General features: G+C 41.0%; 2 protein-coding genes across 2 annotated transcripts in view; one reads left to right on the top strand and one right to left on the bottom strand.

Moving 5' to 3' along the window:
* The window catches only part of LOC140467183 (5' exonuclease Apollo-like), a 191,327-nt gene that overhangs the window by 53,126 nt on the left and 125,575 nt on the right, over positions 1 to 12,626 (top strand). The window lies entirely within an intron of this gene.
* On the bottom strand, positions 5,512 to 12,455 carry LOC140467063 (uncharacterized). The gene is made up of 5 exons (XM_072563123.1): positions 12,357 to 12,455; positions 9,805 to 9,932; positions 8,345 to 8,434; positions 6,866 to 6,940; positions 5,512 to 6,008 (listed from the first exon to the last, which is right to left on the bottom strand). Exons 1-5 carry the CDS (start codon positions 12,453 to 12,455, stop codon positions 5,600 to 5,602), a joined length of 801 nt encoding a protein of 266 aa, XP_072419224.1. The 3' UTR covers positions 5,512 to 5,599.

The following is a 12,626-nucleotide window of genomic DNA, read 5'->3' as shown; positions in this document are numbered from 1 at the left end:
GTGGAAGTTAGGAACAGCAAGGGAGCAGCCACCTCATTGGGGTTTTCTACAGACCCCCTAATGGCAGTAGGAAGATTGAAGAACTCATAGACTGGCAGGTTTTGGAAAAAATGCAAATATCGCAGGGTGTTGTTGTGGGTGACTTCAACTTTTCCAATATCAACTGGAACCTCCTTAGTGCAGATGGTTTGGATGGAACTGTTTTTGTCATATGTATTCAGGAGGGTTTCCTTACTCAGTGTGTACACAGGCCGACGAGGGGAGAGGCCATTTTGGATTTGGTGCTCGGCAATGAGCCAGGACAGGTGTCAGATCTCGTGGTGGGAGAACACTTTGGTGACAGTGATCACAACTGCCTCACATTTACCACAGAGGTAAAAACAATGACTGCAGATGCTGGAAACCAGATTCTGGATTAGTGGTGCTGGAAGAGCACAGCAGTTCAGGCAGCATCCAAGTGGCTTCGAAATCGATGTTTCGGGCAAAAGCGTTTCCTGATGAAGGGCTTTTGCCCGAAACGTCGATTGCGAAGCTACTTGGATGCTGCCTGAACTGCTGTGCTCTTCCAGCACCACTAATCCAGAATCACATTTACCATAGCCTTGGAGAGGGAAAGGCGCAGTTACCAAGGGAAGATATTTAATTGGGGAAAAGGAAATTATGACGCTATCAGACAGGAGTTGGGTAGTACAGATTAGGAGCAATTGTTCCACGGAAAGGACACAACAGACATGTGGAAACTGTTTAAGGAGCAGTTGTTGCGAGTGATGCACAAATTTTCCCCTCTGAGACAGGCAAGAAGGGGTAAGATTAAGGAACCTTGGATGACGAGAAAGGAGGAGCTTCTCATCAAAAGGAAGAAGGCAGCTTATGTAAGGTGTAGGAAGCAAGGATCGAGCACAGCTTTAGAGTATTACAGGCTTACTAGAAAGGAGCTCAGAAATAGACTGAGGAGATCCAGGAGGGGGCACCAAAAAGGCATGGCAGGAAGGTTTAGACATTTTATTCATACGTGAGGAATAGGAGAATGATCTGGGAGAAGGGAGGGCCGATCAGGGATAGCGGTAGCGAACTTGTGTGTGCAATCTGAGCAGATAGGGGAAACCCTAAATAAGTTTTTTGCTTCAGTTTTCACTAAGGAAAAGGACCTTGTTGTGAATGAGAACTTTGAGGAGCTGGGAAACAGGCTTGCACAAATCAAGATTGATGAAGTTGATGTGCTGGATTTTTTGGCAAACATTAAGATTGATAAGTCCCCAGGGCTAGACTAGATTTATCCTCGGTTGCTCCGGGAAGTGAGAAAGGAGATTGCTAAGCCACTGGCGAAGATTCTTGCTTCCTCACTCTCCACAGGAGTCGTATCGGAGGATTGGAGGGAGGCGAATGTTGTTTCTTTTTATAGGGAAATCCCTGTCCAATTAGTCTTATGTCTGTGCCTGGACTGGAGGGCTTGTCTTATGAAGAGAGATTGACTAAGCTCGGACTTTTCTTTCTGGAGAGAAGGAGGAAAAGAGGTGACCCGATAGAGGTATACAAGGGAATGGGAGGCATGGATAGAATCAATAGCCGGAGACTTTCCCCAGGGCAGGATTGACTGGCATGAGGGGTCAAAGTTTTAAGATATTAGGAGGAAGATATAGAGGAGACATCAGAGGTAGGTTCTTTACGCAAAAGGTTGTGAATGCATTAAATGCATTGCCAGCGATGATGGTGGAAGCAGAATCATTAGGGACATTTAAGCAACTGCTGGACATGCACATGGACAGCAGTGAGTTGAGGGGTGCGTAGGTTAGGTTATTTTATTTTAGCTTAGGAATAATTCTCAGCACAACATCGTGGGCTGAAGGGCCTGTTCTGTGCTGTACTTTTCTATGTTCCATGTTCTATAACCCATAACCAAGGAATCCAGCAACTGAACCTTTGCTGTACTGTCTGCAATGCAAGTATGTTCTTCTATAAAACTGGGGACCAGAATGGCACTGATACTTTAAATCTCTCCCAATCTTGTACAATTGTAACAATTGTTTGCTAAGGGATTTGCATGCAAGAATAAAGGAAAACATTTGATTTGCTTTCCTCGTTGTTTACTTTACTTGCATGCTAACTTTCTGTGTTCCCTACATGAACAGGCTCAAAGTCTGTCTAAACATGAACGTTTCTGTTTCACTGCTTTCTTAAAATGAGAATCTGCTGATCTGTTATGATGGAATTAAATAATCTCACACTTTGCCACATTAAGCTCATCTGCCATCTTGTTGTCTATAAACTTAACCTGTCTGTGTCTCTTTTCAGGTGGAAGTGGGTACTGCAGATGCTGGAGACGAGTGTCTAGATTAGAGTGGTGCTGGAAAAGTACAGCAGGTCAGGCAGCATCTGAGGAGCAGGAAACTCAATGTTTCGGGCAAAAGCCAATTGATGATGAAGGGCTGATGAAGGGTTTTTGCCCGAAATGTTGATTTTCCTGCTTCTTGGATGTTGCCTGACTCTATGTCTCTTTTCAGTCTTGGTGCCTTCCTCACAAATTTCAACCCAATCTAACTTTGCCATCAGCAGCTTAGATATGTTTTATCCTTGTGTAAGCTTGAATCTAGGTTCTAAATATGAGTGATCCTTGTACTTGTCACTGTCCACAGACTGACAAATGCCTCATTAATACCTCCTGTTTGGTTCCGATCTATTATATAATCCTACACCATGCTCTTATAGCACCCTCTAATGACACAAGTCCTTATAATGCGTATTAATCTTTTGTGTAGTAATAGATCAAATTCCTTACAGAGATTTATGTGTACTACATCTACTGGTCCCCCTTTATCTACCCACATGTTCCTCAAAACAAATAAACTTGTTTATCGTCATTTCACTTTCTTAAACCTAGTTGACTGGTTCTAATCATGCTATTTCTTTCCAAGTACATTGTTAAGACACGCGTAATAATAGATTTCAGGACTTTCCCAATGTGTGATATCAGGTTTTCTCTGAACTTTTTTCTCTGTCCTTTCTTGAATAGCAGTGTTACATTGACTGTACAATGTACAATGTACAAAGAGATTTCCAACATTGAAGTAATTTTGGAAAGTAATTGGTAACAAATCTGTTTTCTCTGCAGTTTCTAGAACTTTATATATAGATTGTCAGGTTCTGGAAATTTGTTGAGTCTTAGTCTCTTGAGTTTCTCCAGGACTATTTCTCTGCTGATGTTAATTTTCTTAATCTTCTCATTTTTATTAGCCCCTTTGCTATGTTCCATATCTGGTATAAAACCTCTGTGCAGAAGGACACAGAACTATTTTATCTTTTTAACTATCTTTTTACATACACGGAAACATTTTGAAGATCATTTTCTATATTCATGCACAGTTGATTTCATGTCTTTTTGATCTTTTTTTTGGTAATTCTTAACTTTCTAGAACACCCACAACCTTCAGAATTACTGCTGTTTGTTTACAATATTAAAGTCTCTTTCTTTAATGTAATACCATCCTTAACTTTCCTGGTAAGCCATGGATGGATCTTTCTTGCTTAGTTTATTTTCATCAATTGAATGTATTTTGTTGAACAATTTTAATTGTTCGGTTAAATGGTTACTACTCCTTCTTTATTGCATTATCTTTCAGTCAATTTATCCAGACAAGCTTGGACAGTTCCCCTCTTATACCTGTGAACTAGCTTTGTTTTGTTTCAATTATTGTTTAGTATTAAGGTATGTTTTCATATTTGGAATAAAATTCAGATGTATTATGAACAGTATTTCTCAGTAGAGCCTTTACTATGACATTATTAATTAACGCAACCTCATTGAACAATATGAGACCTGAAATAGCTTTATCCATAGTTGGTTGCACAACATAGCGCTGTAAGAAACTTTCACTGAATCAGTCTATGAACTCATCTGCCTTGACCACCATTTGTTTGATCTAGACTAAATGATGATTAAGTTTCCGTATCAATAACATTGTTGTTACAAGGTCCAGTAATTTCTTGTTTACTATGTGGGGATGTATAAATTACTTCCTCCAGTGCTTTCTGACCCAAAACAGTCCTAATCTCCATCCATTCTGATTCTACTTGCTGTGTATTAATCAATCCTCATATCTCTTCGAATCAATCTAATGTATAAACTCCTTGCGAGAAACCTTATTGAGAGCCTTTTAAAAACCAATTATACCATGCGGTTGTGGTTTGCTCACTGAGTTGGTGGGTTGTGATGCAAACATTTTGTCACCATGCTGGGTAACATCATCAGTGTGACTTCCATGAAGTATTATTGTTCTGCTCTGCTTGATACTTGCATGAGGTGATCTGTTAAGGTGGGTGGTGTCATTTCTAGTTTTGTCTGCTGTGGTTTGTATTTGGGTCTATTTCTACATGCTTGTTGATGGCATTTCGCTTTGAAAACCAGTCCTCGAGGAATTCCTGTGCATGTCTCTGGTGAGCTTGTCCTAGGGTGGTTACGTTGTCCTAGTCAAGTTGATGACCCTCCTTGACTGTGTGTATTGAGATAAGGGAGTAGGTCGTGCTGTTTTGCTGCTAGTTGGTATTTGTGTATCTGCATTGCTATTTTTCTTCCAGTCAGTCTGATGCAGTGATTATGGTTACTTGGGATTTTGTATTTATGTTGGTCCTGCATGTTGGAGCTTTGGGGTCTTTTGACCTTGTGAGTAGTTGGCATACTGTGTCTCTGGGTTGGTGTGCTATCGTGATTCCTAGTGGTCGTAGGAGTCTGCTTGTCTTTTCTGATATGTTGTTAATATAGGGTAGCGCAAAATCAGAAATGACATCATCCTCCTTCACAGACCAGATCATACAAATATCAAGCGGGATATTACAACATCGCTTCACAGAGGTCGCACAGATGATATTACCGAGCACGGTGACCAAAGTTGGGTATGACAACTTGCCAGCCTCGGTGATCAAACCAACAACCATATCCATGATCTGAGCTACAAATCTTCACAAAAACCTGAAAAACAGTTATATTATTTTCAATACTTTTGTCTTTCTCTTCTGAGCCAATTACACCTTGAGAAAAACTTAACAGCTGAATTATATTATCAATTTCTATCCTTATGATGCTAATTTATGCCAATTTGGCACATTTATTTTTGTTCCTGGATATCATTGGGTGTCAAATGTTGCTGTAGTGTGCTTGCCTGCGTGCCGGAATATTGTAGGTTCTAGATCCATTCAGAATTGACTACAAAACCGAGGTTGACACTACAATAGAGTGGAGATTCTGTCTTTCAGGTGAGCTGTCCCATGGATGTCAAAGATTGTTCCTTTAACCCTGCAGCTGGTCTTTCCATAGAAATATTACACAATTGTCCTTCAAGTTCTGATGTATTTCAGTCTTTGAAAAGGACAGCAGAGCAAATATTTGTGTATCGGAAAGTATATTGAAATTTTGGACTTGATCAAATTAAAACAGGAGAGAGTTTTGCATGAGAATAGCTTAAGGTAACACTGAAACTTACAGACAACACATGAACATGCACACATGTTTAACTGATAATTTTTTTATTGAGAGTCTGAATTAATGAGGCAATGCACTGACTGTTGAATGTTTTAAGTGACTCAACACAGAAAGTAACAATGTTGGTTATTTGTGGCTTTTCTCATTTTTGATGGTTACACTTATAGCATCAGTACCCTCCAACATACAAGTGATTTGGAGATTTTTAACCTTCAGGATCTGCAGATACTCTATTTCTCTGATTGATTTCTTGGACGTCGTGCTTGAGGATGGCTCTTCCTGAAGCATAGTTTTGTACAGATTCTCATTCAGTGTTACTTTCTTATCTTGAATACTCAAAACACACACTGGAGGATCTGTATCACTGTAGGTGGATGGTTTGTAGAAGAGTACCAGCAGTTGGTTGTCACCACATTGGTACCCAAGGATCCCAGCACAACCTTCTTCTGATCCTTCCATGAAGGAAATTGTCTTTTCTTTGCCTTTTTCAACATTCTCCAGTGTTGACAATAATTTACCTTTCACAATGAAATGTCTGCAAACAAGAAAAGACATTAATTGATTAGCTTATATTGTTTCAATTAGAGAATTCAGAGGAATTCCATTGAGTAATGTTGCTGTTCTTGTAGCAGGACAGTGAGGAACATGAGACAAGATTCATGTTGAGTTGGGTGCATGGATTGTGGTAATGAAGTCAATCCTGCTCTTGTCCTCATCTGTTCTGGGTAGTTGAGATGCCTGAAGAATAGGCCATCATAGTCAACTTGCAAATTGTAAAAGGTTAACACTTCGCACTACAATTCATCTAAAGGATATTGATTCTGGTACAGAAAATGAGCGATGAAACAAAAGCTGTATCCCACCAATGTTGCATGTGACCCCTAATCTTAATTTCGGGAGCACCAAACAAATTCAGTCATATATCTCCAATCCCAAGAATTGATATTAGTCAGGTTGATATTCATGGCAAACATTCTGCTTTAGCAAAAGTCTGGACACTTTCCATCTAAAAGTACTCCCATGGATATCTGGGGCTAAAATTACTCAAATGCCAAGGAGTGTTTGAGCTCATATGATATTGCTTTGTCATGTCCAATGTTAATCGTGTTTGATTTTCGCACAGCACTAGGCTATAGTCAAACAAGTTTATTTGGATGCACTAGCTTTCCAGACTTAACAACAGATCAGCTCCTCCTTCAATGAGCAACACTGAAATCCCTTGGCGCACACACAGACCACTGCTCTGGCTGAAGTTAATGAAATGTCTCCATGCAGGGAATCAAAGTTAAGACCTTGCAGATCTGAAGGACTTTGTACCAAATTGATCTGATTATTTCTTCTTTATTTATGCTTTTTACAACAAGAATGCAGCAAGGTAGAAAGCGTACATACTCTGGGTCAGTCAGCTCGATGTTGTTTGTATCATTTTTGATATAAATGCAGGCAGTCTTGTCAGCTGCTTGTTGGCTGTAAAAGAGAACACAAGTTAACTCTCAAAGAAAAACATCAAATCAAATTGGGAAGGAAGGCTTGCTGACTGTGGAGTTGCGAACTCTTTGTGTGATGTGAACTTTGACCAGCACAGGCACCAGCTTTAGAACAGTGCGGATAGGCATATGAAGGCTGCAGTCGTGTGATGAAATCTCCAGGAATATGTTCAACATTATGTTCGACCCTACCTGATGGATACGTGTATGAAAGCACTGACCAGTGTAAAAGTGAGCCATGGTATGATACACATTGGTATTGAGAGAGCTGACCTCAATTAGGACAGACAAGGGTGCAACAACTGTCCTTGTCCTGGAACAGGATGAAATCAACTAGCAGAAAGTGAGGACTGTAGATGCTGGAAATCAGAGCTGAAAAATGTGTTGCTGGAAAGGCGCAGCAGGTCAGGCAGCATCCAAGGAGCAGGAGAATCAACGTTTCAGGCCTGAAGAAGGGTTTATGCCCGAAACGTCAATTCTCCTGCTTCTTGGATGCTGCCTGACCTGCTGCGCTTTTCCAGCAACACATTTTTCAGCACAGGATGAAATCAGCCTGGATACTTTGTCCTGGTGATTAACCAATAATCACTACTGGTAAATGGACTCAGCCAACTAATCAGCACTTCCCTGTCACTCATTTTAAATATTGTCTTTTTTTCTACTTCATTGATGTTCTTGTGAGCTGTTGTGATGATTTCAAGCTGAACTGCTTTGACATACCTTTTTAACCGCAGAGGACAAATTGAATCTCAGGCCTATCTCAAAAGTCCCAATTAGCTAGTCCCTGATTAGGTCTTTTACATATATGCAGCTTCTTTGGCCTCCATGTTGACCAATTTCCTTTAGTTGCAGAGTTCCAATTCTCTTTTTTTCTCTTTATTCCAATATAAACACATTCCTGTTCATGAGCTTTGCAGGGGATACAAAGTTAAAAATCACACAGCACCAGGTTATAGTCCAATAGGTTTAATTGGAAGCACTAGCTTTTGGAGCGCCGCTCCTTCATCAGGCCAATTCTTATCATTGGCATTGATGTAAAACACATTGTTGCACCATTAACAGATAGCAAGTAATTTTTCCTCAACGTAGAAATTCCATTTACTGTTGAATATCACATCTTGGAATTGTAGACTGGAAGGAAACAATAGGATAAAGGGAGCCCACACCTAATCTTTGTGCAAACCCACAAACAATAAATTTGACTTAAGAATAGTCAATAAGCAAACTTTTTTTGCTGTTCAGATAATCAATCATTTGAAGGATTAAACTTGGACAAGGGGACAGTGAAAATACAACAGCTGAAGAAACTTGACTGAAACCTTGTCACTTGGTTAACCGTAAAGAATGATACTACGTTGGAGGCAAATATGTAGAACACACTTACACTGGGCTTGCCTGACGAAGACCTGCATTTGGGCTTGCTCTGACAGTTATATTTCCAGTGTTTGAAAAGTTTGTTGAGGCGTTTCCCATTCTGTAAATGAGAATGTAAAGTTATTTTCAAGAACAAAAGCAGCTTTAAAAGTTGTAAGAACTGGCAATAGGCAATTCAGCTCCTCAAGCCTCCTTTGACATTCTATACAATCAAGATTGATCTCACTTTGGCTTCATTTACCCTTTCCTGCCTGTTCCCCATAACCCTTCAACCCATTACTAATGAAAAATATGTCTGTCTTCTCCTTATATTCACTCAATGTCCTGGCATCCACATAGACTAAATTAGATTAAATTCCCTACAGCGTGGAAACAGGCTCTTCGGCCCAACTAGTCCACACCGACTTTCCGAAGAGTAACCCATCCCCCCTAATTAATGCATCAAACTCTATGGGCAATTTAGCATGACCAATTCACCTAACCTGCACATCTTTGGACTGTGGGAGGAAACTGGAGCACCCAGAGGGAACCCACACAGACACGGGGAGAATGTGCAAACTCCACACAGACAGACGCCCGAGGCTGGAATCGAACCGGGTCCCTGGCGCTGTGAGGCAGCAGTGCTAACCACTGAGCCACCGTGCCGCCTCAAATAATTAAATTATTCCCTGATGATCGGGGTTGTGAACTCTGCACTGTTCTGGAATCTTCAGAAATTTAAGATTTGAAATGAAGAGCCCGCTGCAATCATTCATGAACAAATAAAAATGTATTTGTTTCCTTTTCTTTCACCTTTTCTGTTTATTACTGTTAACTAAACTGGGCATTAGAAAAGTCAATAATCATTGTGAAGTTTGTTTCCAATTTTACTTGGATTTGAAAAAAAGGTTTGCATTTTGTTTGGATGTTTCAGCTGCCTTTGGAGGGAGTGTGGAGTGTCCGAGACAAAGATATGAGGAACACATTCAGTTTGAACTGGCAGTCCAGTTGGGTGGATAACTTTCTAAACGCACAGACCAGGCTGAACCTGAGCTGTTCCCAGTAGGAGAAATGGAGGAGGTGCAAGTGGAACAGATCGTAAAGATTCTCCAAAATAAAAGGGAAAGGGAATTTGTAGTGGAAATCGAGAAGACCTTGTGGGAAATTTCAGGAGATTCCCAGATAAGCTTAGATGATTAGAACCCCAAGTATGTCCCTGTACCAGAAATTTGTACCAGAAATATTAGCCATCCTTGCAACTGAAAAAGTTTGAGAATAGTTCTACCCATGACCCTGCACTAACGGAGAGTGCCATTCCTCAAAGCCACATCAAGTAGCATGATTGTATTTGACAGAAGTCTGATTAGGAAATCACAATCTCACATCTTATTGCAAGCCAAACTCTGATAATGGAGATATGCTTCATCTCACACTCACTTAGAGTTTATACAAATTACAAAAGAAGTGAAGAATTAGTTATTTGAATCTTACCTGGCTCTTGGAGGTATCGCTGCGATGTTATGACTCTGTTTGAGGTAAAAACTGAGACTCAGCTGCTCCTTAATATATGTTTCACAGTGGCTATGAGAATGATCATTCAGCCAATCACTGTGCAAATACTGGGCATTTCACCATATTCAGCATTTTAAAAAATCTGTTTCAGTTTGTGGGTGTTACTGGTTAGGTAAGCATTTATTGTCATTCTCTAATTGATCTTAAGAGGGTGAGCATGAGCTTTCAGAAACTCTCCAACCAGTGTGTTGGTTTATTGCCTTTGGAGATTTCATAGAATCCCTACCATGGGGAAAGAGCCAATTGGGCTCAGTGAAACAACACCAACCCTCAGAAGAGCATCCCACCCAGACTCAGCTCTGTACTCTATCCCCATAAGCCCACATGTAGCATGGCAAATCCACCGAGCCTGCATGTTCCTGGACACTATGGACAATTTAGCATGGCCAATCCATCTAACCTACTCCTCTTTCGACTACTGAGGAAAGCGGAGCACCCAGCAGAAGTCTATACAGACATGATAGAACAAATAGAGGCATGGGGTATTTTCTAAATTGGGAGGAAATACAAAAATCAGAAGTGGAAAGAGATTTGGGATTCCTAGTCCAGATTTCTCTTAAGGTAACCTTACAGGTTCAGTCGGTGTTTAGGAACGCAAATACAATGTTGTCATTCGTCTTGAGAGAACTAGAATATAAAAGCAGGTATGTACTTCTGAGGCTTTATAAGGCTCTGGTCAGACTACATTTAGAGTATTGTTAGCAACTTTGGATCCTATACCTCAGGAAAGATGTACTGGCCCTGGAGCAGGTCCAGAGGAGATTCACAAGAATAATCACAGGAGTGAAAGGCTTATCATGTGCGGAATGTTTGAGGACTCTGGAACTATATTCGACAGAATTTAGAAGGATGAGAGGGAATCTGATTAAAACTTACAGAATACTGAACGGCCTGGACAGAGTGCACGTTCGGAAGATGTTTCCATTGGTTAGAGAGATGAGAACCTGAGGGCAGAGCCTTAAAGTAAAGAGAAGACCTTTTATATTGGAGATAAGTAGAAACTTCTTTAGCCAGAGAGTAGTGAACTTGTGGAATTCATTGCCACAGAAGGCTGTGGACAAAAGGTCATTGAGTATATTTAAACAGAGAAAGATAAGTTCTTGATTGCCAAGGGGATCAAATGTTCCAAGGAGAAAGCAGGAAAACGGGATTGAAAAACTGATCAGCCATGATTGATTGGCAGAGTGAGCTCAGTGGGCCGAATGGCCTAATTTCAGCTCCGATGTCATATGATCTTATGGAGGACTCCACACAGTCACTGGAATTGTGCCCTGGTCCCTGGTACTGTGAGGCAGCAGTGCTAACCACTGAGCCATCATCATACTACCATATTATTGTGTGGTGTCAGACAATGAGTTCAGCATTTACTTGTGGATTTCTCTTTCAGTCACCTGTGGGACATGTGCATCGCTAACTGGCCAGCATTTATTGCCTGTCACTCGTTGCCTTTGTCAATGTGCGTTGTCAGAAGTCACATTTACTTGATACTGCAAAGAACCAAAACTGATAACTTATTGAATTAACTACAAATGAGGTGTAATTTCTTTCAGTTAAACATTGAGAATACCAAAGCCTTTCCCTTCAGCCTTAGCACAGTCTCTGTACACTTGCCATCAGTGACGTTCTGCTGCGAATTTGAATGTTCACCATACTGATGTTGAATCTAACCCTGAGGCGAATTTCAGACACAACTGCTGTACTTCAAATCGTCATTGACTTCCACCTTGCTTTTGCACCCAATATGGTCAGTTCCCTAACTGGCAATGCTAAATGCAGGATCCTAAATGCATATGAATTGTTGGCAGTGATCCTGTTATTTTGAATTTTCTCTACTGATAATTAACCTGGTTGGCCCAACTTTGCCACCAGTTGTAGTTCAGGTGTTTAACGTCTGGCCATTATTTCCTGTTCCTCCTAGAAGTGATCATACCAGATTTTTCCTCAATGGTTTATGCCGACCCTGATTTTAATCCTTTCATTCTCTGGGCCAGCATGGCATCTAATTGGCATCTCTTACTAACCCAGTTTTCTCCCTGTGAATGGCACTGCGTCTTTTCCATGTTCACAAGTACACAGGGAGAAATCTTTTTTTTCTGCAAGTTAAGAGAACTTTAATTTACGTCAAGTAATGCTCACTTCTTTGCTGAAAAGCTGCAAGAAACTGAAATTGCATCAGCCCCGCACGTTTCCCATCCCATCGAAAGGACAGATGTATTGAGAGTTGTTAACATTAACTCTGGTCTCATTAGGTATCATAGCATCAGGCCAAATGTGGACAGGAAATCTTCTGTTGAATACCAAGTGCAGTCTGCACCTTTCAACCCTCTCTGAGCTCACGAATCACGAATTATCCTCCATGCTGTACTCCATTTTGAAGAAGAATTGGGGACAACAATGTCACAGAACCTTGGCTGGATGGGAGGGTGTCAATGTCCATCACCAGGACTGCCTCAGCAGCTGGCATTACTAACTGAGCTGGACAGGTCATAAAGGACATAGCTGACAGACTGAACCTGTGGACTTTTAGCAGCAGCAGCAGAATTGTAGTCAAACACAAACTGCAACGTCATCGCCCAGCATTTCCCCCACTCAACCATTACGATCAAGCCAGGGGATCAACCCTGGGTCAATGGAGAGTGCAGGAGGGCATGCCAGGAGCAGCACTGGGCATACCTAAAAATGAGGTGGAGCGAAATTGACGTTTTGGGCAAAAGCCCTTCATCAGGAATAAAGGCAGTGGG

This window comes from Chiloscyllium punctatum, chromosome 45 (assembly GCF_047496795.1).
Source record: "Chiloscyllium punctatum isolate Juve2018m chromosome 45, sChiPun1.3, whole genome shotgun sequence".
In the NCBI taxonomy this organism is placed as follows: Eukaryota; Metazoa; Chordata; class Chondrichthyes; order Orectolobiformes; family Hemiscylliidae; genus Chiloscyllium; species Chiloscyllium punctatum.
The sequence above is the reverse complement of the archived record's forward strand: the minus strand, read 5'-3'. Positions and strand labels throughout refer to the sequence as shown.

Bases quoted from the DNA above. Each gene is read 5' to 3' on its own strand.
- LOC140467063 (XM_072563123.1), bottom strand. From the start codon at position 12,455: ATGACGTTGCAGTTTGTGTTTGACTACAATTCTGCTGCTGCTGCTAAA. The intron at 9,933-12,356 runs GTTAGTAATGCC...TGAAATGCCCAG, and splicing joins TTTATGACCTGTCCAGCTCA to TATTTGCACAGTGATTGGCT. The intron at 8,435-9,804 runs GTAAGATTCAAA...TCTCATTTACAG, and splicing joins GCGATACCTCCAAGAGCCAG to AATGGGAAACGCCTCAACAA.